Source organism: Mustela erminea, chromosome 1 (assembly GCF_009829155.1).
Source record: "Mustela erminea isolate mMusErm1 chromosome 1, mMusErm1.Pri, whole genome shotgun sequence".
NCBI classification, from domain to species: Eukaryota; Metazoa; Chordata; class Mammalia; order Carnivora; family Mustelidae; genus Mustela; species Mustela erminea.
The window spans coordinates 37,135,977-37,157,319 of NC_045614.1; the positions used below are offsets into that span (position 1 = coordinate 37,135,977).

At 41.9% G+C, this 21,343-nt stretch overlaps 1 protein-coding gene across 6 annotated transcripts in view; it reads right to left on the minus strand.

Annotated features, from left to right (window-relative positions):
• The window catches only part of FRMD4B (FERM domain containing 4B), a 323,555-nt gene that overhangs the window by 109,525 nt on the left and 192,687 nt on the right, over positions 1-21,343 (minus strand). For 4 of the 6 annotated variants that reach the window (XM_032324873.1, XM_032324848.1, XM_032324885.1 and 1 more), the window contains 2 exons: positions 8,755-8,820; positions 6,468-6,562 (listed from right to left, as the gene is read on the minus strand). In XM_032324873.1, coding sequence (XP_032180764.1) covers positions 6,468-6,562; positions 8,755-8,820 — 161 coding nt within the window. Of the gene's footprint in view, positions 1-6,467; positions 6,563-8,754; positions 8,821-11,375; positions 11,847-15,629; positions 15,975-21,343 lie in introns of those variants that run through there. The other 2 variants (XM_032324877.1, XM_032324869.1) reach the window with 2 other exon arrangements.

A 21,343-nucleotide genomic window follows, 5' to 3' on the forward strand; every position in this document is an offset into this window, starting at 1 on the left:
GAATTTATCCAGGTAAACCTGCACATGTGAGAAATGGCTCACGTATAAAGTCCCTTACTTGAGCATTGGTTGTAACAGTAAAAAGGCTCAAAACGACCCCCAGATATCCAGCAAGGTGTTGCTTAGAACATGAATTTAAACTGGACAATGACACACAAGGAAGCCATACAAAAGATGGAGGGTATCTTCACAAACTTACTTTAAACAATTTCCAAGACATGATGTGAAATGGAAAAGCACGGTACATAACCTGAGTACAGCATATAGCCATTTTAAAATGTAAAAATACACACACACCCATATGAATAAAATATCTCTGAGAGGATAAACAAGAAACTGATATTACCTGGTACCTCTGGAGGTAAAAAACTAGGTGAAAATATATTAATCTTCAAATTCTTATTAAATATGATATCTGAAATACTGCAGAGAGTCAAGAAGGGGAAAACGCCTGGTTTCATGAAATCGGACACAAAGAACAATAGTACAGCTTTCTATAAAGCATGGGGTTCCATATTCTCGGAGTGCTGTTTCTATATTATGGACTTCCTAATATTTGAGCATGTATTTTTTTATTTACTCAAGAGCATCAGCAAGTCCATGAATATAAATAATTCTCCCTAAATTTTGACCTCTGAGGGATCCAAAGGATGATACTGTGGCTTGGGATTTGTTTCCAGGACTTTTCCAAGGCGGTTCAACCAGCTGGTCCGTTTTGGACTTATATTCCCAGAAGGCAAAGACTCCATTTTGCTTGCTTATAGAAAGCTTATAAACATGCAAATGGTGGTGGGGTGTCAAATTATAATAACACCTATAATGGGCCACAAGATACTTTCCAACCTTTTTTGGTCTTTGAATAAATAATTTAAAAAACTCAGAAAACTCTAAGCTGTATTCATTATAAGTAGATAGGAAAAGTGAACATAAACAATAATAAGAGTAATAGTAATAATAATCATTAATAACAGTTACTCATAATAATAACAGTTACTCTGTCCCCACAGAGCTGGAAGTTTTTATGTGTTAATGCCGTATTTTACAATAAGCTTGCAAAAAAAGTGGCAGAGCCAGGATTTGAGCTCAGGAGTTACACTACAGGATTTTGGTATGTTAGGTGACTGGAATATTGATTGAATCAGCTTTTATAACATTTGGCTGATCTCTGTCACTTATTATTCTCAACACTGGAAAAAGTGTGTCTTTGTTTCTGCAGTTATAAAATGAGGTTTTCGATAATTATCCCTAGATTTCCTTGGAGAAATATTATAAAGATAAATAAGATGATATAAGTGATATGAGGGGATGTTCTAAGAAACACTGCTTGTTTAAAAAATATATTTTTATATATAATGATAGGGGGCTAGAAGGTAAGGGACTCTTCTACTGTATTTCATCCAGATTAGAATGCTGATTTAAAGACATACGCCAATCTCGGACATGTTCAAATATGTGTCTTAAAGTACATAAAATAGTGTATAGTATCAGTTCTTAACAGTTTCTTAGGGAAAATGAGACTCATTTGGACTCGTGCTTTTTGCTTTTATATAAAAAAGATATGGCATTATTATAAGAGCACAATATATATTTACATGAACTTGTATGGAATGATGTCCAAGAATGAAGGAAAGAAGTTGTATAATAACATATATGACATAAATCAATTATATTAACCAAAGACACACACCGAAAACACTATTATATATGGATGAAATTCTTATAGTTCTGGAGAGATATAGAGCAAACTGCAACATTTGGAGTGGGGAGGCAATCAAAATGGCTTCAATCATGATATTAAATGTTTTTTATAAAAAGACATTCATGTATATGTACCATAAAAATAATTTTTTTAAAAAGGGTAAGTTAGGAATTAGGTTTTAAAAATCCATTCAGGAATGCCTGGCTGGCTCAGTTGCAAGAACAGGTGACTCTTGATATTGAGGTAGTGAACTCGAGCCCCAAACTGGGTGTAGAGATTACTAAAATAATAATAATAATAATAATAATAATAATAATAATAACTTCAAAGAAAAAACAACAAAAAAACAAACGCATCTATAATCTCACCAACAAGAGTAAATTAGAAGAACAAAAAACTGAAAATTACCCATAACTCTACCACTGAGATATACATAAGGTTAACGTGTTGTTTTATAGTCTTTAAGACTACATGAGATTAAAAAGCACTTTTGCTTCTAACTTGCTTTTCTCAAGTTTTTCCATCAGCAAATATACTAGAGCTAATCAATGTCTCAAGAAGACAGTTGATTGTACAGTCTCCTCTATCAAGCTGCTCAGCTCAACCCTAAAGCAAGCTTTTTTTTGGGGGGGGAGGGTCTGGAATGGTATCAAAAATGGTATCTGGATGGGTCCAAAAGCCCATCATCAGCTCACACCCAGCAAATGGGATGGTGATCAAAAGTCACAATTGTGTTGTGAAAACTGTTATTTCATCATAAGCAAAGCTTATTCAGCAAAGTCTTTCAAAACAAGAGAATTAAAGAAAAAACGAAGTGGGTTGAAGGGGATGGGAACCATTTTGGTGAACCTCAGGGCTGCTGGTTCAGGAGGGCAAGACTGCCCTCTAGAGGTGAAAGACTGCCTCTGCACACAGAACACCAGGAGGTACTTCCAAGTGGAATGAATCTCCAGGAACTCTACCCCACGCTCAACAGGACCGTGGATTTATTTTTGTTGGTCACCATCACTATTTTTCTTATGTAATGGCGTAATTCAGTTTTTCCAATTCTCTTCTTGGCCTGTGCGTGGAGGCATAGACAGTAGCAAGTTTCATTGACAAAAGGTCCCCCTCAGCTTTGTCTTACTCTGTTGAGAGAAGTTCACCAAAGGCAGATGGCTGATGTGGCATCTAAGTTGGAAATTCAATTCAGACAGCATCCTGGGAGGGATCCCACTCAGTGGTTTTATGGAGGCGGGGGAAAGGGAGTGCTGAAAGAAAATACTTTCCAAAAATATTTCCCAGACCAAAAAAAAGAACTAGGGCTTGTGACCAAGACATTCCAAGGAGACACCCTTAGACAGAGCAATTTTCCAGACCTGTTCCCCAGAAAGGTGGAAATGGCCAAATCCCCCTCCACCCTCCCAAAGTCCAGCTCCTGCTTCTTCTGAAAATAAACATAGCTATAGCCAGAAGACACCTTCCAAACTGGTCGTAATTCAAAAATAGACTGTGCTGTCACTTGCAGGGGAGTACACGGGGGAGTACGGAGCCAGGCTTCTTGGAAAGACTACAATCATCAACCACTGTCGCCAAACGAGAATGCTGGAGGAGACACTTGAGTGAGACATTCTTCTCCCAGTAGGGGATTTAGAAAGATATCCCAGAGTAGAAGAGGGGGGAACGTGGCTCAAGGCATTAAAGGAAGTCGTTCATATTATACCTTTTCTTTCTGAAGAGAAGACCTTACAGCTGAATGACTGATTTATGCACTGTTTGGTTATGCTCACCTGAACTGGGAGTTTTCCCAGAAGCCATCCATTGTGGCCAGGACCCCCTTTTTCTGCCCATCATGAAACCTTGCAGGCTGGGGAACTTGCAACACCAGTCATAAATCATGTAATTCCTGTGCAAACATCCTACAGCAGGGGGTGGGGGGAGTGTGCCTCTCCCATCTATGTGACACACAGGGCTCGCCTATGACCGTGTTCTTCTTACCTCTTGCGCCACCTTCAGGCTGGGCTCCTCACCACAGGGCAAATGCACCACAGTCATCTCCATGCTCACACACGGAGCCACAAAATGAGTCTTTCTTAGAATGTCATCGCCCATTTCTCTCCCCTCCACCCAAAGTCTGCCCTGCCCTGTCCATTTGTAGTTATTCTCTTGGGAGAATTCCACTCTAGTCATCCATTAGGCCCCTTCTGGACACTGAACTTACCACTGTACCAACAATAGCATGACAGCTACCGTTCAGCATGTGCCTAACCGATGAACTGGGCATGCCCTACCGGACTTAACAGTACATAATCCCAGCATCCTAGTACATGTGTCTTATGTAGTCCTTATTATGTGAAGGTACCATTATTATGCCCGATGTATCAAAGAGAACACCGGAGTAGCGGAGATGTTAAGTAACTGTCCTAAAATCTCATAGCTACCACAATTCTGTAATAGCCACTCCCTGCCTCCCTCTCAGCCCTTCACGGGCACCACTTTCTTTCTTACTCCCTATGTTCCAGTCATACTGGATTTTTTTCCTTTTTTTTAAAGATTTTATTTATTTATTTGACAGACAGAGATCACAAGTAGTCAGAGAGGCAGACAGAGAGAGAGAGAGAGGAAGCAGGCTCCCTGCTGAGCAGAGAACCCGATGAAGGGCTTGATCCCAGGATCCTGGGATCATGACCTGAGCCAAAAGCAGAGGATTTAACCCACTGAGCCACCCAGGCGCCCTTGGATTTTTTTTTCTTTCTCAAAAATACAAAATTAAAAAAAAAAACCAAAAAAAAAAACCCAAAAGTCAAACTCTGTCTCACCTCAAAGCTTTCGCCCCGGCTTTTGTCTGGAATGTCTCCCTCTACATACGCAGAACGGGATCTTGCTTCTTATTAAATGTCTCCTCCTAGAAGCCTTTCTCGTCCATCCTATCTAACACCCCTCCCAACTTTTCTTCATCATAGCCACGATCATTTTCTTCTATGCACTTATCATTTCAAGTAATTTCTCATTTATCTATTTGTTTACTTGTTCTGCTAGACCATACCATTGCAATATAAACTCGGTGAAAACAAGAACTTTGTCTCTGTCATGCACAGCTAAGTCTCTAGGACCTAGAACGATGCCTGGCATTTCATGGGCCCTCAAGAAATATTTGCTGAATGAATAAATTACTATTCATGCTTTTCGCCTCTATTCTACGTGACCTCTCTAAACCACAGTGTTTCAACCAGATAGCTTAGCCATTATGTGTTTTGGGCTTCATATAGTGTTTGTAATTATTGCATGTACAATCACTTTCAACCTGCGTGTGTGTGTGTGTGTGTGTGTGTTTAATCACTAATTTACATGAACATTTACATGAACTAACCTTGTATTTCCAGCTAAGAGTATGTGGTCAATGGATGTCTGCGCTTCCTATTTCCTCCAGCAGAGGACTGATCATATAGGGTCTCAAATAGTTGTTGGGTAAACTGATAATTTTGTGAATTAGAGTGAGGCGGGCAATGTCTAAGTGTGTTTTTTTTTGTCCAGTGTACTTCTGATTCAGGAAGCATCCTGGGTCTGGGATCAGAGTTTTCAGGTTTTTCTGTCTCCTGACAAGTGGTTTTGCCCAGCCCATGGAAGGGTGTGTGTGTATGTGTGTGTGTGGCTAGACTTGTGGCCCACCCAGGCTGAAAATAATCAGAAGCAAGGTGTTAAAAAAAAAATTAACCCCATCTTGAAATTATTTTCTGCCTGGTTAAATTAAAGAACTGAAAAAAATTTACATTGGGAGAGTTACAGAAAGAATGCTGGGTAGTTGGCCAATATATTTTGTGTCTGGAATGCATTTGCTTGAATTTTAATATTTGAAGAACTCTTGGATATTATCCCCACAAAGAGGAAAAATTCCTCTGATAATCTATCAGGTTGCAAATAACTTAGGCAAATGGGACTGTCAGAACACACACATACACACACATACATACACACACACACACAGAGTAAAGAACTGGTAAGACCAAACATTTTTTTACATGGAGATTTAACTTCTTATGAGACTATTATTATACACATGCTTCATTTCAGAAAGCATTTATATCATTGATAAATATATGCTTTGTCCAAGTTAGCATAAAAAATATAAGTAGAAGAAGAAAAAGATTGTAAAGAGGTAACATAAAATGACATGGGGGGAAGTGAAAAAGGTCATTCAAAAAATTTAAAACATTTTTTTAAATTATTTTTTTAAAGATTTTTATTTATTTATTTGATAGACAGAGATCACAAGTAGGCAGAGAGGCAGGCAGAGAGAGAAAGGAAGAGAAGCAGGCTCCCTACTGAACAGAGAGCCCGATGCAGGGCACGATCCCAGGACCCCGGGATCAAAAAAGGTCATTTTTAATTAAAAGTAGAAACACATTTTTCAGGTGGGCCATACATTTGCCTTTAAACTTTCTTGCCACCAACACCCAAAACATTAAATCTCGTTGCAGTATATGAGTGAATACAGACCACACATACATAACTACAGTATAAAAACTGCAGATAGACTCCCAAGAACAGCAACTCATTCTAACAGATTTCTAAAACATTAAGATAATATTTTGGTGTTTAAAAATGATCAGTATTCCCTTACTTCCCCCTTTGCAATAGTCCTAGGAGAAAAGTCTCAGATAATCTTTATAACTAAGCAGGACATATTCTAATTCTTGGAGCATTTCTGCCCTTTTCGGCTGATTGTGAATGACAGGGAGCAGGTCATCCCCGTGAAAGGTAAACAAATGGAAATGATTAAAACACTCACGTGTCATCTGTAAATGTTATTCCAAAGTACTCCTTTTCTTTCAGGTTGAAATGTGAAGCCACCAGGTCCAACAATTCTCTTGATAAAAGTTTGGGCTGTTAAAATAAAAGGATGATCAGAAGCTACAACCCTTCTCTGCCCCAAATAGTTTGGAGAAGTTTTGTTTGCTTGTTTTAAAAATTTTTTTAAAGATTTTATTTATTTATTTGACAGAGAGAGAGAGAGAGAGAGAGAGCGAGCGCACAAGCAGGGGGAGTGGCAGGCAGAGGGAGAAGCAGGCTCCCCTACTGAGCAGAGAGCCCGATGTGGAACTCGATCCCAGGACCCTGAGATCATGACCTGAGCTAAAGGCAGACGCTTAACTGACTGAGCCACCCGGGTGCCCCTGCTGGTTTTTTTTTTTTTTTTTTAAAGATTTTATTTATTTATTTGAGAGAGAGAATGAGAGAGCATGAGAAGGGGGAGGGTCAGAGAGAGAAGCAGATTCCCCATGGAGTTGGGATCCTGATACGGGACTCAATCCCGGGACTATGGGATCATGACCTGAGCCGAAGGCAGCCGCTTAACCAACTGAGCAACCCAGTTGCCCCTGCTGGTTTGTTTTTAAATACCACCCCCCTCGTTTTGCTATTTATGTTAATCAACTACACATTTTCCGAGAGATTGGGAAGGGGAAGAAATTGTAACAGGAACCTCAATGAGATCATCGTTTTCCTGTATTTTGCAATTTAGTCCAGTACCTTATTTTGTCCTCTAGGGAATAGTATGTTTATTAACTTGATGATACTTTGGAAAAATACTCTTTTTTATGTAGTATGATGTTAGTGACCAAGTCAAAGAATATCAAACACCTCACCGTCTGGACTGTACGAATAACCTTGCTTCGTGAGGGCTAGCTGAAGATGCTGTTAAGGTCTTCGTGAGGGCCAGCTGAAGACGCTGTCAAGGTTGTGCGGTTACAGATAAAACTACTACGCTACTCCTGGTTCCCATTTACTGCACTGAACTCCTTCTATCTACTGTCTCATTTCATCCTTACAAGGAGCCTATGAGATAGGGGGTTCTTATTGCCATTTTAGAGATGAGGGGACCAAAGTCAAGAAAAACAAACACGTGACTTGATGTTCCGGTCAATGAGGGCGGGGAATTGAACCCAGTTCCTTCTGATTCCAAAGCCTGAGCCTTTCATTTCTCTCTAGAGCGGGAGTGATTTTAGTCATTGTACTGATGATCATCACCAGTCTTTACTAAGAACTTATTTAGAAGAAGGATGTAATCTATGAGCTTTTGAGAAGCACTGGACGTGGTGTCAAGGAGCATGGTTTGGAATCAGAGGAAACATCCAGAGTGAGAGTGGGGACCTGATTTGGAGGGACTCAGAAGAAAAGGGGTATACACAGGACGGCACCTGCATGGGCTTTTTTTTTGAACTTAGAGCCAAACAACCCAGGGCTCATTATGGTGTTTTGAGAGTTGGATGTTTGCTGTTGGGGAAGAAAGATGGTCATGATTTAAAAAAAAAAAGAAGAAGAAGAAGAAGAAAGAAATAGACAGAAATCTAGATTAAGAGGTCTACTCTGGTGAAACAGTATTGACTACTATTTTCATTCTAACTGAAGCCTAAGCATTGTGGGTGAGAAAGGAGCCTCTGAAGAGTTTAGGTTTGGTCAAAGGAGAGAGTTCTAGCTGTAGCTACAGTTTTGACTCTCAGAGGGGGTTTTCACAATTTTTTAAGGCCCTTGGTCCACAGTGTGGGGTAAATAAAAGACAAGGATCAACAATTAAAATACCACCACTCATATACTCCACGTATTTTACAAAAGGATTTTATTCACATATAACGTTTACCTTGATTTTAGTCATAATACTATGAGGAAAACTAAGCCTTCTCCATCTCTGTTCACAGATGATGATACTGGGTATTTAGCTTGGACAATATCATGTAGCAAGAAGGTGGCAGCATGCAGATTTGCAGCACACAATAACCTTTTCAGGGAAACATGATGGCGTCCAGCTTACCAACAAGAGGTTCAGAAAAGTCGTCACTTCCTGGGGGTCACACAGCTACTGAGTGTCAGAGCTGAGGTTGGAACCCAAGGGTCTCAAATTCCTGTTACCAGACCATAACTACTCTTACACGTAGACCAAGTTGTCTGACTTTGAAGCTCTTCTTTTGCCCCTCAAATGATCCCTAGTCATTGGCAGAAATAAGTGAGTAGCCTGACCACGGGCCACGAGGCTCACAGAGAGAACCAGTACAGGCTGTCTCTCTGCGAGCAACACCTACCTGAACCAGCAGCTCCAGTCTCCGGTCATCCAGGAGGTGCACCTGGCAGTGCCTGCCTTCTGTCATCTGTGGAGACAAGACAGCAAGGGCGGCATCAGGGCTGGTGCTGGCAAGCAGACCCTTGAATTTGATTCATAATTTAGTTTACATGTGATGTCCTTGGCCTAAAAATGGCTTCAGTTGAGTTACTCAACAGCCTTGATCCTAAATAGGACTTATTGTTTGGCGTTAGCTCTTGAATTCATCAATAGGTGAATTAATTTCTTCTTATATTTAAAAGAAGAAAAAAATGAAAAGTAAAGACAAATCACTATGTTGAAAAAATTATGCCCATAACAGTGCACACAGGATTATACTATGAAAAGCTGGTTTCCTTCCCAGAGGAAACGACTATATTTTTCATTGAATCAATATTGGATTTTTCAAATGAAATTGCCTATATTCATTGATATATTTTAATAAATATAATAAATGCACAATTATAAAGGAAAACCTATGACATTAGAGTTAAAATGGAAAGTTTCCATCTTTAAAATTTTGTCCTTTTTTTTTTTTTTTAAAGATTTTATTTATTTATTTGACAGAGAGAGATCACCAGTAGGCAGAGAGGCAGGTGGGGTGGGGGGGAAGAAGGCTCCCTGCTGAGCAGAGAGCCCGGACGGACGCAGAGCTTGACCCCAGGACCCTGAGATCATGACCGGAGCTGAAAGCAGAGTTTAACCCATGGAGTCACCTAGGTGCCCCAATTTCTGTCCTCTTTATAGCATGTCACTACTGTAATTTAGAACAGTTAAGACCCATAGTTAAGAACAGCATATGTCAGTATAAATTTCCAATTATATTTACATTTTTACCACTATAACTGCAACACTGGGAAATAATCTCTATAAGATACTTCTTTATTTACTTATTTTTTATTTGATTTCATTTTATTTTTTAAGTAGGATCCACGCCCAATGTAGGGCTTGAACTCATGTCCCTGAGATTAAGAGTCATATGCTCTATGGACAGAGCCAGATAGCTCCCTCCCCCTATAAAATATTTAAACAATGCACAGAATACAAAGAGCCCCCTTAATTAACTCATGTTCTAAACAATTTTATCTGCAGAAATCACCACCCTGTCAGTTTGAGGAGAATCAGCACAGACTGTTTTAACATGTATGTTCAAATACATACATGTACATATTTTCAAAAACTTCATGATAAATGGTTTGCTTTGCAATGTTATTATACTGGACATATTGTTTTGCAAATGAAGCAAGTACTGTTAATATTTGTGTGTGTGTTTGTGTGTATATAACTATCCATAAATTTTATATATGACTCTGTGTGTGTACTGTGATTCTATATGTATACAGAAACATACACACATGGTATATATTCTTATATATTTGTATTATTATTAGATTATATATTGTTATACATAATATTGTATATATTTATATATATATATATATTTTCAACTCAAGTGGAATTAGGCTCTTTTTTGGTGATCTTTCCAGTGTCAACACATAGAGACCAACTGTACTCTTTTTAAAGGTTCTATAGTAACAAGTGGACATGTAATAATTTAATGAGTCTCCTGCTGAGACACACTCAGATGTCCTTCAGTCCTTTGCTATTCTAAGCAATGTCATGGTGAACAATGTCTACCCAACTTTGCCCATGGATGAGGAAATTCTGCATCACTTTGAAAAAGGATGGGCAGCATTTTCTCTCTCAGCTGTTGTACCAAACTATAAGACCTGGAAACTCAGATTACATATAAACCCAATTTAAAGAGAAAATCACTCCATTACGAAGCACCAGCTATAGACTTCCCATTGTTCCAGGTGTTTTATACATATCATCTCTGAGCTGCAGTCACCTGTGGATTGCTGTGACCTTTTCCAATTTAACAGATGGGGAAATTGAGGTTCAGAGTGGGGTAAGTGATGGTTTTTCTGTGTGAAAAATACTAATTATTGCATTTACATTTTTGACTAAACTCTGCTCTAAAAGTCTGAAAACTAGCTCCGTTGGTTAGATCACGGTATTATGGAGACATGGTCCATAGAAACCACTGAAGTGGTGTGGAGAAGTGAGAGGGCAGGCTTTTACTTTGTTCCATGGCCCCTGATTATGTCCTTAACTCAGCAAAGTACACACTTTTGGTGGCGAGGAGAAAGGGAACAAATATTTGTTTGTTTCAGGTACTAAGCTGGGCACTTTATGTACATTATTTCATAAAAGTGCCACAGAAAATCTATATGACAATATCCCCATTTTACAGACAAGGAAACTGAGGTACAGAATTTAGTAATTTATCCAGAGTTAGCTGAGTAAGAAAAAAGCTAAGTCAAGATTTAAATTAAGGTCTATCTGAACAACAACAAAAAAGTCACCTTTTATTCCACTATTCTATTCTACGGGAAGAAAGAAAGAAATGTGTCAGTTCAAATCACTGTACTTCTCTCGTAAAACCCACACAAACAAACCCCAAATACGTGTACTATGATGAGAGAAAATAAAATAATACTCAGGAGACCAACTGACACAACACGAATCCATTAAGGAATATGTCAAAACTCATAAAATATTTCAAGTTACTCTGTTGTTGCATAACCCAAAGGAATTTACTTTCTGATATTCAAAAAGCATCTTTTTTCCTTTCCACCGTAGTTTGCTCGGACTTGTCCATTTTCCTTCTGTCAACACCTCATCCTACCCTAGAGAATTAAATAGTAAATGCTTTTCTGGTGAGTCTGCCCATCTCAGGATAAACACCATGAGTGGTGGCCATATTTGTACAACTTGGTCCTACCCCTTCCGCTTCAAGCTTCAGCTGATTGGACCAGGGAACAGACACCTGGCTCAAGCTGAGCCAATCATATCCTCAGTCCAGGGAATCCGGAATTGAGGCTGAGAGGATGGGGCCGCTCTCCTCTGCTGTGTGTGGACAAAAAGGAAAGCCATCTGCAGAGAGAATGAAGGACACAAGCAGCTGGAAAGAGGCGAGAGAAATCAAGCAACCTGAAGGGGAAAGCTTGAGAGAGTTGCTGTCAGCTTTCCTAATGTCATTCTAGTCACTTGTAGTCACTTCCGCTGCTTTGGGTGAATTATTGCTCTTTCGTTCCACGACACACCCTCGTGTTCTTTTAATAAGTCCTTTTATTAAGACTTTTTTTTTCCTTTCTGAAACTAACTCGAGTTGGATTCTGCTGCTTGCAACTAAAAGCATCTTTCTAAGATACTATATATATATAAATGTTTGTATTTTATATTTTTGTAAAAATATATTTTATATATAAAATATAAAGCGTATTTTTATTTTTATATTTATTTTCTATAATTTTTTTTTTAGAGTGGGGAGGGACAGAGAGAGAAGGAGAGAGAGAATCTCAAGTATGTTCTCCACTAAACATGGAGCCCCATGTGGGGTTCATGACCTGAGCTGAAACCAAGAGTCAGATGCTTAATCATCTGAGCCACCCCAGCATCCCAGATACCACAGGTACCCACACATAAATCAGAACAAAAGGTTACCAAAGGATGGACTCCCCAGATGATACCATTACTATGGTCAAGTCATCTAGCATAATCACAGATGCACAATTCACAAGTACAACAGTCAGGAGAAAGGCCGACATTTGGTGGGGAGAACTGAACGGACATCTCAGTATGTGAAGTGATAAGAGACCATACAGGACAACTGGAGAAGCACAGTGGAGGTGAACTGAAGGGGAAAAAAAGTTACAGTCTTAAGCCCATGTTGGCACATCCGTGCTCTTTCCTCCGTGGGAGGATGGCTTCTCCGGGAGGCCAGAGTACTGATTTTCTCACTGCTAGTGATAGAAAGGCCTGTCTTTGTCCCTTACTTAAATCAGAGGTTGGAAGGTGGTGGATGTATTTTGTTATGAATAAATTTTTTGTTGGTGATATCAGAAATCAGAAGATGCCGCTGAAGAAAAATTGAGACGGAAGGTTTGGAAAACACTGGGGTACAGCAGCTCCCTCTTTAGACAAGGTTTGTGGTGTCTGCCTCACCCAAATTTATTATCTGCCAGGTTCCTGGGAGTCACATCATGAGAATAAGCAAACCTCTACTTAAGTTCACAAAGTGCCAGAGAAGAGACAAAACCCACATCAAAGGCGGGCCTCCTGTGTACCAAGCCGAGTGCATGACACTTGACCTTCATTAATGTCTAGTATTTGAACCTCTAAGCAAGCCTCTGAAAGGGGTATCTGTATTTTGTTTGGTTTCGTTTTGGGGGGCCTTCCTCCATTTAAGCACCAGGAAACCACCAAGGTCTGGGAAATGATGTCACTTGCACGAGTTCTAAGCCAGACTTGGGCTCGAAATCATATTTCATCTCTTGCTAGCTGGGTTAACTTGGAGAAGGTACTTCACCTTTCTGAGGCTCATAAGCAATATCCTGGTAGCTTTTCATCCGATACCCCCGAGAGTGAAATAAACCCCTTCCACCAAGCACAGTTATTTTCCTATAGTCCATTTATCCCACCATTAAAAAAAAAAAAAAAAAAAACTTCCTAATGAGAGGAAGATTACTAATCCATTTTGAAGAAGATAAATGATAGGTAGAGTTAACAATTCAGTTAACAAGCACATAGCAAAAAAATTCTCCAGAGCTGATGGGGCAGACATAGAAAGAGAGAAGGGACCACAAGCTCCTGCGTGCCTTCTGTAAGCCTGGTACCTGGTTTGGCATCTTATTTTTATTTTTTAAAGATTTTGTTTATTTATTTGAGGGAGAGGGTGCGCACGTGCGAGCATGGTGGGGGAGCAGAGGGAGAAACAGAGTCCCCACTGAGCAGGGAGACCAAGGCGGGACTCGATTCCCAGACGCCGGGATCATGACCTGGGCTGAAGGCAGATGTTTAACCAACTGAGGCACCCAGATGCCCTGCAGCACCGCCCGCCCCTCCCCCTGTCAGGCATTTTAATGACAACACCGGTAATACCACTAACAGGTCCTTTCTGTGTTCCAGGCCCTGCACTCAGCACTTTTCATGTATTCACATATCCAACCCTCATGATACCCACAAGAAGTAGGCCGTCTCCTCTCCCCATATTACAGGTGAATGAGGTTAGAGAGATTGTGCGTAACAAAATTTATAAAGGGCAGAACTGGACTCGAACCCAGAGCCCAAGCTCTTAACCACTTAGCTGTACACCTGCTATTCCCTTCGCCCTATGGTGACAAATTGTGGGAGAGCCTTCCCATGCAGCCCATTTTCAACGGACTGGATGGGTGGGGAAAAAGAGGGAAAACAAAACATTTGAAAGCAGGCATGAAAAATCATGTAGGCTGACTAGGGGTAGTTAGAATTTAGAACTTGTACATAGAAAGAGCGTTAGAGGGGCACCTGGGTGGCTCAGTGGGTTAAAGTCTCTGCCTTCAGCTCAGGTCATGATCCCAGGGTCCTGGGATCGAGCCCCACATCGGGCTCTCTGCTCAGCGGCGAGCCTGCTTCCTCCTCTCTCTCTGCCTGCCTCTCTGCCTACTTGTGATCTCTGTCTGTCGAATAAATAAATAAAATCTTAAAAAAAAAAAAGAGAAAGATCCTTAGAGGGCATTTAATAACCACCGCTTATTTGGGATATGGGGCAATGAAGGAATGGACGTGTCCATTGCCACTCAGCTAGTTAAGGCGAGACCTGGGATTCAAACTCAGGGTTCTGACTTCCAGGCTGGAGCACAAGTGCTCTGCACAAGGTCACTTGGCGAAGAGATACCATCTAATTCACATGCTGTTGTTTGCAACAGATAATTAAAAAAAAAAATCCTGTAACATCAAAAGGGGGAAAAATATCCAGGCATTTTTAATTTAATTTAAAACACGACTCCCACTCATGCTTTCTCTTCTAATTTCAACAACAAGAGTTATTATTTAAAGGGAACTATTCATGGATGACAATGATTATATCTATAAATACAGAATTCTCTTAAAATATAACAAAAACAAATTTTATTGAAGCATGTTCAATGTATTGAATATGTAGCAACTCATTTAATGCCATGAGGTAAACAGCTCTATCATCTTCACTTTCCACTGAGGAAACCAAAGCACAGAGAGGCCAAGTAATGTGCCCAAGGTCACACAGCTAGTAAGACGTAGAGCTGGGATTTCAGCTTCTAGGAGCTGGCAGACTAGCTCCTGAGTCTGTGTTCTTCACCACCTCATTACAAAGTGTCTTCTCTCTCTCTTTTGATTAACAAATTGCCTTAAGATTTAAGAGTCCATACTTTCTTCTTCTTCCTTTTTTTTTTTTTTTTAAAGATGTTATTTATTTATTTGATAGAAGACACAGCAAGAGAAGGAACACAGCAGGGGGAGTGGGAGATCAAGAAGCAGGCTTCCTGCGGAGCGGGGAGCCCGATGTGGGGCTTGATCCCAAGACCCTGGGATCATGACCTGAGCTGAAGGCAGATGCTTAACAACTGAGCCACCCAGGCGCCCCAAGTCTGTACTTTCTTATAAGCTCTTCAGTCCCCGAATGCCAGACAGAAACTAATTTGCCAAGTTAGGCCACGACATTTCATTTAAGAAGTCTCAATGGAAGTACATGTTTCTTTTCATACGCAAACGCAGGACAGTGGGCCATGCTCTTTCTCCAGTCTGTGTGAAATGATGTAACACAGACAGAACCACTCAAACCCCACAGAGACTGTCCGAACAGTCTCAGGTGTGACCCATCCCCCGGGGCAGCAATGCCTCACACGGAACAGAAAACACATTTTAAAAAAATCATCTCTTTGTAAAGTTTCGCTTTAGCCCAACCAAACCTGAATCCTTTCCTGCCACCTCCTCCTCCATTTAACCCCAGGGACACAGAGGTTAACACTGTGCAGGTTGGATTAAAACTCCCACCTCAGTCTGTGGCTGCCCTGCGCTTCCTTCCCCGCGGGCAGAGTGGGTCCTCAGACGCTAAGCACTGGGCGCTGGTGGAAGGACCTTGTCCATCTGGTCACTGGTCAAATGAGGAAGGGCAGAGTTGGAAGTGAGAATCGGCCACAGGCCAGACCTCTGGCTTCACGGAGCATCCTGACGTGTCACCCACAGCGGGGTTCAAGTCTGTGCGAAAGCACCCCACCCCAGACACCCAATCCCACTACCCGATTTAGGAGAGGAGAGACGAGGACGACTTGGTAAGAAACCCAAAGGCAAGTCCACACAGGGCAGTGTGGGACCATTCATAATGACCACGGTCAGCTTAAAAAGCAACAGGAAATAACAACTACAGAAAAAGACCAGAACCTCAGCGTTCTTTGGTTTTGCTTTAGTAGTTCTTTGGAACAAGGAAATATGAAAGCTTGGCAAAGGAAGCAGCAGGCTGCTTTTTTTTCTCCCCTTTCCTTTCTTCTCTCTTGTTCCCTTTTGACCTTTTCTGAAAGCCTAGCATGAGAGAGCCTGCCTCATCAAAATGACTCCTTAGGATTTTTTTGTGGGGTAGCCCATCCAGAGTCTAATTCCCATCATCCCTTGCTGCGATGTGTGCAAAACCAGCTCTCTAGCCGGGCTTCATGCTTTTGAGTCCCCTGAGGATCCAATCTCCTCCACGTGGCTGCGTGAGCAGCATCTCTAAAATACAGATGAAATCCCTTCACTTTCCTTCTTAAAATTGCCAAACGGCTTCTCATGTGAACCTCAGGAAAATCTAACTCCTTCCCTTGCCGAGGGTGTCCACGTAACCCTCTCTAATTTTAATTCCAACCCATCTGCCTTGGCTTTAACATACCAGCCACATGGGCCCTCCCTTTCTTCCTCAAAATAAAAGCTTGTTCTTCCTTTGAAATTTTGCACATGCTGTTCCCTCTGGAATGTTCTCCAGGTCATTGCATGATTGGGTGCTTTTACATCTTCCAGATCCTAAATTAAATGTTGCTGTTTCCAAGAGGCCTGTCCTCAAAATACAGTGGGGACTGGATACTCTCCCTTGTCATGCTGCTTTATTTTCTTCATCGCTAATATTTCTTTGTTTGTTCGTTTTGTTTTTGTTTATATCAGTCTCTACCTTTCACCATCAGTATGTAGATTTCATGACCGAGACCCTGATTGATTTGTTCACCACTGTATTCCCCAGGACCTAGAACAGGGCCTGGCACAGGGTAAGACGGTGTGTGGTAAGTAAGAATCTGCTGAGGGAAGGACAGTCCTAACTGCTCAGAACCTAGAGACAGTCAACAATGAAATACATTCACTAATGATTTCCATTTACACAGCATAAGTAAGGTAAAGTGAGGATGCTCCAAAACACTTCCTGAGCCTTGGTCCTGACAGGTTCCTACCCAGCAAACAAGCTTTCCACCCTGAGAACAAGGCATGTTATTAGACTCCTCATCAGATGAGAGATTCTAGAGGAACCGGAGAGAGGTAGAAGGGCGTATCTAGGACGTTCAGACTTTAGGATCTATTGAGTGGACGGAGTTTTAGATTTCACCCAAATGATGTCAACCCCGGCTGAATAGGGCTCCTTTATATCATCTCTGGGTGTTAACTGAATATGAGCTATTGACACCCCCGTTCAGAGCATGGCCTAGACTGACACAGATGTCTCCACACGGAGTCAGCTGTGGTTTTCTCTCGAGTTGTTCCAAGATGGTGCCTACCCTCCCAACGTGCTGTCTTTGGGAGCCTCTTTTTCCCATATCAATGAACGATTCTCCTAGCTTCGATAACCACTGGATGTCACGTAGCACCCAGGCAGTACCTTTTCTCAGGCTACTGATATCCCTACGAGGTAAAAAGTGTTACTCTTTAGATTTTGTAGATGACGAAACTGAAGTGCCAAGAGGTTAGGTCACTTGTCATAGGTCGTGTTGCTATGACCTGGGGTGAACTCTCAGGTTCCATGAGCTGCACAAAAGTAGGCCTCTTGTGTGTCTCTCTCAGGTTCACTGGGCGTGGAGGACAAAGAAGAGACAGTGAAAGAGAGAGGCAGGTGGCCTAAAAGAAGGACAGGAAAAAAGGAAAATGTGCTGGTGTGGGAGAATGAGAGAATTCCATTTCCCAAAGACTGAATTGAGTAACTTGAGTAATCTGACTTAGGGGAAAAAAAAGTTAACAATAATTAATGGCCAGTGACTGTGTGCCTGGCACTATTCTAAGCCCTTTCTTTTATTTACATGGGCTGTTTATTTATTTTTTTTTAAAGATTTTATTTACTTATTTGAGAGAGTGAGAGAGTGAGCAAGAGAGAACATGAGTGGGAGGAGGGATAGAGGGGGAGGGAGAAACCGACTCCCCGCTGAGCAGGAAGCCGAATGCAGGACTTGATCCCAGGACCCCGGGATCATGACCTGAGCCGAAGGCAGAGACTTAACTGACTGAGCCACCCAGGCACCCCTACACAGGCTGCTTAAATTCATTTTCTATTATTTTGCATTATTTTTATTTTTATTCTTTTTGTAGTCTCTACTCCCAACGTGGGGCTCGAACTCATCACCCAGAGATCAAGAGTCGTACACTCCACCAACAGAGCATGGGTGCCCCTCAATTCATTTTCATACCAAGCCTGCGAGGCGGATTCCAATACTAGCTCCATCCTGTGGACGAGAAGTCGAGGTTCAGAGAAGGTAAACGGCGGACGCCACCCTGCAAAGCCACAGAGCGAAGAGGAGACACCGAAGAGTGGAAACACAGACAACGTGACTTCGGAGTCCATGACTTTCACTGCTGTATTGTATTCTGTTCTAAAGCATTTCCAGTCTACGAGGTCTCACATAGTCAAACAGCCAGCTTAGGCATTTCCCATATGAGCCTGACCACCAGGTAAGACACTGTTCTGGAAAAGTCTCATCCAGATTCGCCAGACCAGAGTTTCTGGGTTCAGGTCATGGCGTGGCAGCAAGGCCGGGAAAGGAGCAGAGTTTTTGCAATCCCCATTCCTTGGCTACCTCCCGGCGCTGCCCTGAAGAAACATGGGCAGCGGCTAAAATCAGCGTCTATACATTCGCTATTGATTTTCACTGGAAAGCAGATTAGAATTAATCCCCACCTCTTGGGCTGCGGGCTGTCATGCTTATGTGAACATTCCGGACGCTGGATGACATTGATCTGGTATGTGGCCTCCTGGATCGGAGTCTACAATCGTCTGGGCTTAAGATGCAATCTGGAACACAGGGCCATATACTCAGTGTGGGAAAGCTCTGAAACACGTTTTCACTCACTTGATCAACCAGGATTCACCAAGCACTTTCCAAATGCAAGCCCTGCTCTGGGTAGTAACACGCGTCGGCAAGGCTTGCTATGAGCCGGGTATCTCGGCGTTGGCACCACTATTTGTGGCCCATACCTCCTTGCTGTTCACTGTCGGATGCTCAGCAGCCACCCTAACCTCTCCCTACAAGATACCAGTAACAGCTCCCTCCTGCTTGTGACAACCACACAGGTCTCCACACATTGCCCAGTGTCTATTGGACAAAATCGTCTCGGACTGAGAACACCTGTTCTAGAGGTAAGGAGAAGAAAATAAATGATTAACAATGAAATATTCTCGGACAATCATGAAGGCTCTGAAAACCTCAACTGGCAATGGACTTGAGTTCTGAGCCCCCGCGAAACTCATGTCTCTCCCAGGAGGTGTGAGAAATCAGGAAATTGGTAGAGAGAACTTCTTGTGGCCTATTGCTCTGGAGAAGGGGCTCCCAATACAGATGGGAGGGATAACCATGTTTTCTGGATGTTAGCATTCAAGTGCGAGCTCCTTCTTGGCAGAAGCCGGAAAAAAGCAAATAAGAAAGGTGGACCCGCGGACAACCACTCCTGCAGCTCCGGCAACAAGTTGGCTGGGAATTTCGGTCCGCTTTGGCAGACACTCCCTGGGGAGGACATTCTCATAAAAAATGATTGCTTATCAGATTATATAGCCTGATCTCTTAAGGCCAGTGAAAAGGAAGGGCAGGTTTCAAAGGAAGAAAGAGAAGAAGAAAAGAAGCAAAACTCCTTTTTAAGTCTGGAGCTGAAGGCCAGTGGGAAACACCAATTCTGTGCCTGAGAGGTGTGCCAAGATTTAGAATCAGGAGGCCTGGGGCGGGGGGGATCCTGGGTATCTCAGTCGGTTAAGTGTCCGACTCTTGGTTTCGGCTCAGGTCGTGATCTCAGAGTCATGAGATTGCGCCCTGCTTGGGCTCTACGCTCAGCACGGACCATTTGAAGATTCTCTTTCTCCTTCTTTCTCTTCCCCTTCCTCTGCTCACATTCACTTCCTCTCTCTCCCTCTAAAATAAATAAATAAAATCTACAAAAAAAGAATCGGGAGGCCTGGGTTGTGCCCCAGCTCTTCTGTTTAACTAAGAGTTTGCATTGATTTTGCGGTAGCTCTCTAAATCTCAGTTTCTGCCCCTGTGAAATGAGAACGCTAAAAATCAATCTTATTTAGCTTCGTTTGTCTCTTGTATTAATATGGATTGAACCTAAAATGTACCTCAAATGTACAGACGATAATCATATCACCAGTCATACACTCTCCTTATTGGTTATAGATCAGGTGTTAGAGTCTGTGTTCCGCGCTTGGCGTGCACTGTTAGCTTTTCTCCTACCCTCGTGCACAGAGCACTAGGATCGGTGGAAATGCTCGGGAGCTGCTCAGTGCTATTATGTTAACTGTCAGTGGTGCTTTTAAGTTGGTTAAATGATTATTCTTCTCAAGGAAAAAGTTCTTCTGGATTATTAAGAGGACAAGTTGTCACATTTGAGTTGAAAATAGATCTATCTGGGGCGCCTGGGTGGCTCAGTGGGTTAAGCCTCCGGTCATGATCTCAGGTCATGGTCTCAGGGTCCTGGGATTGAGCTCCACATCGGGCTCTCTGCTCAGCGGGGAGTCTGTTTCCTCCTCTCTCTCTCTGCCTGCCTCTCTACCTACTTACGATCTTTGCTTGTCAAATAAATAAATAAAACTTTAAAAAAAACTGATCTACCCATTAAACCCTGGACAGAGTGGTTAACCCAAGAGATAAGGATTAAAGCTGTCCGATTTCTCCATGATAATCAACAGACTAACTCAAAAACTGCCATTTTTAACTGTGCTGTATGCCCAGCTGGGGAAATGCTTATAAATTCTTTGTCTTTCTCTGACTGCGACCAGGTTGTATCTTGGGCTGGCTACTTATGTTCTCCGCAGCATGAAGTAGAATTAAATACGCTGACCTGCTCTGTGTCATGTGCTTTGACCTACATCTTATCTACTTTATCTACTGAATTCTTTTTTTTTTTTAATTTTATTTATTTATTTGACACAGAGAGAGAGCACGTGCATGAGCAGTAGGGAGAGGCAGAGAGAGAGGGAGAGGCGGCAACAGGCTCTCCACTGAGCAGGGAGCCTGATGTCGGACTCGATCCCAGGACCCTGGGATCATGACCTGAGCTGAAGGCAGATGCTTAATGACGGAGCCACCCAGGCGCCCCTCAAATGTTTATTTTCAAAAAACCACGCAGGATATATCTGCCATTCTTTTCCAGAAAGAAACATCCTCCTTGCTTAAAACCAGTTGTTAGGCTGTATTTTTAGACATCAGGGTACAGTATCGAGTCGAAAAAGAAAAAGAAAAAAAATGGGAGGACACAGATATTATAAACAGGAAAAG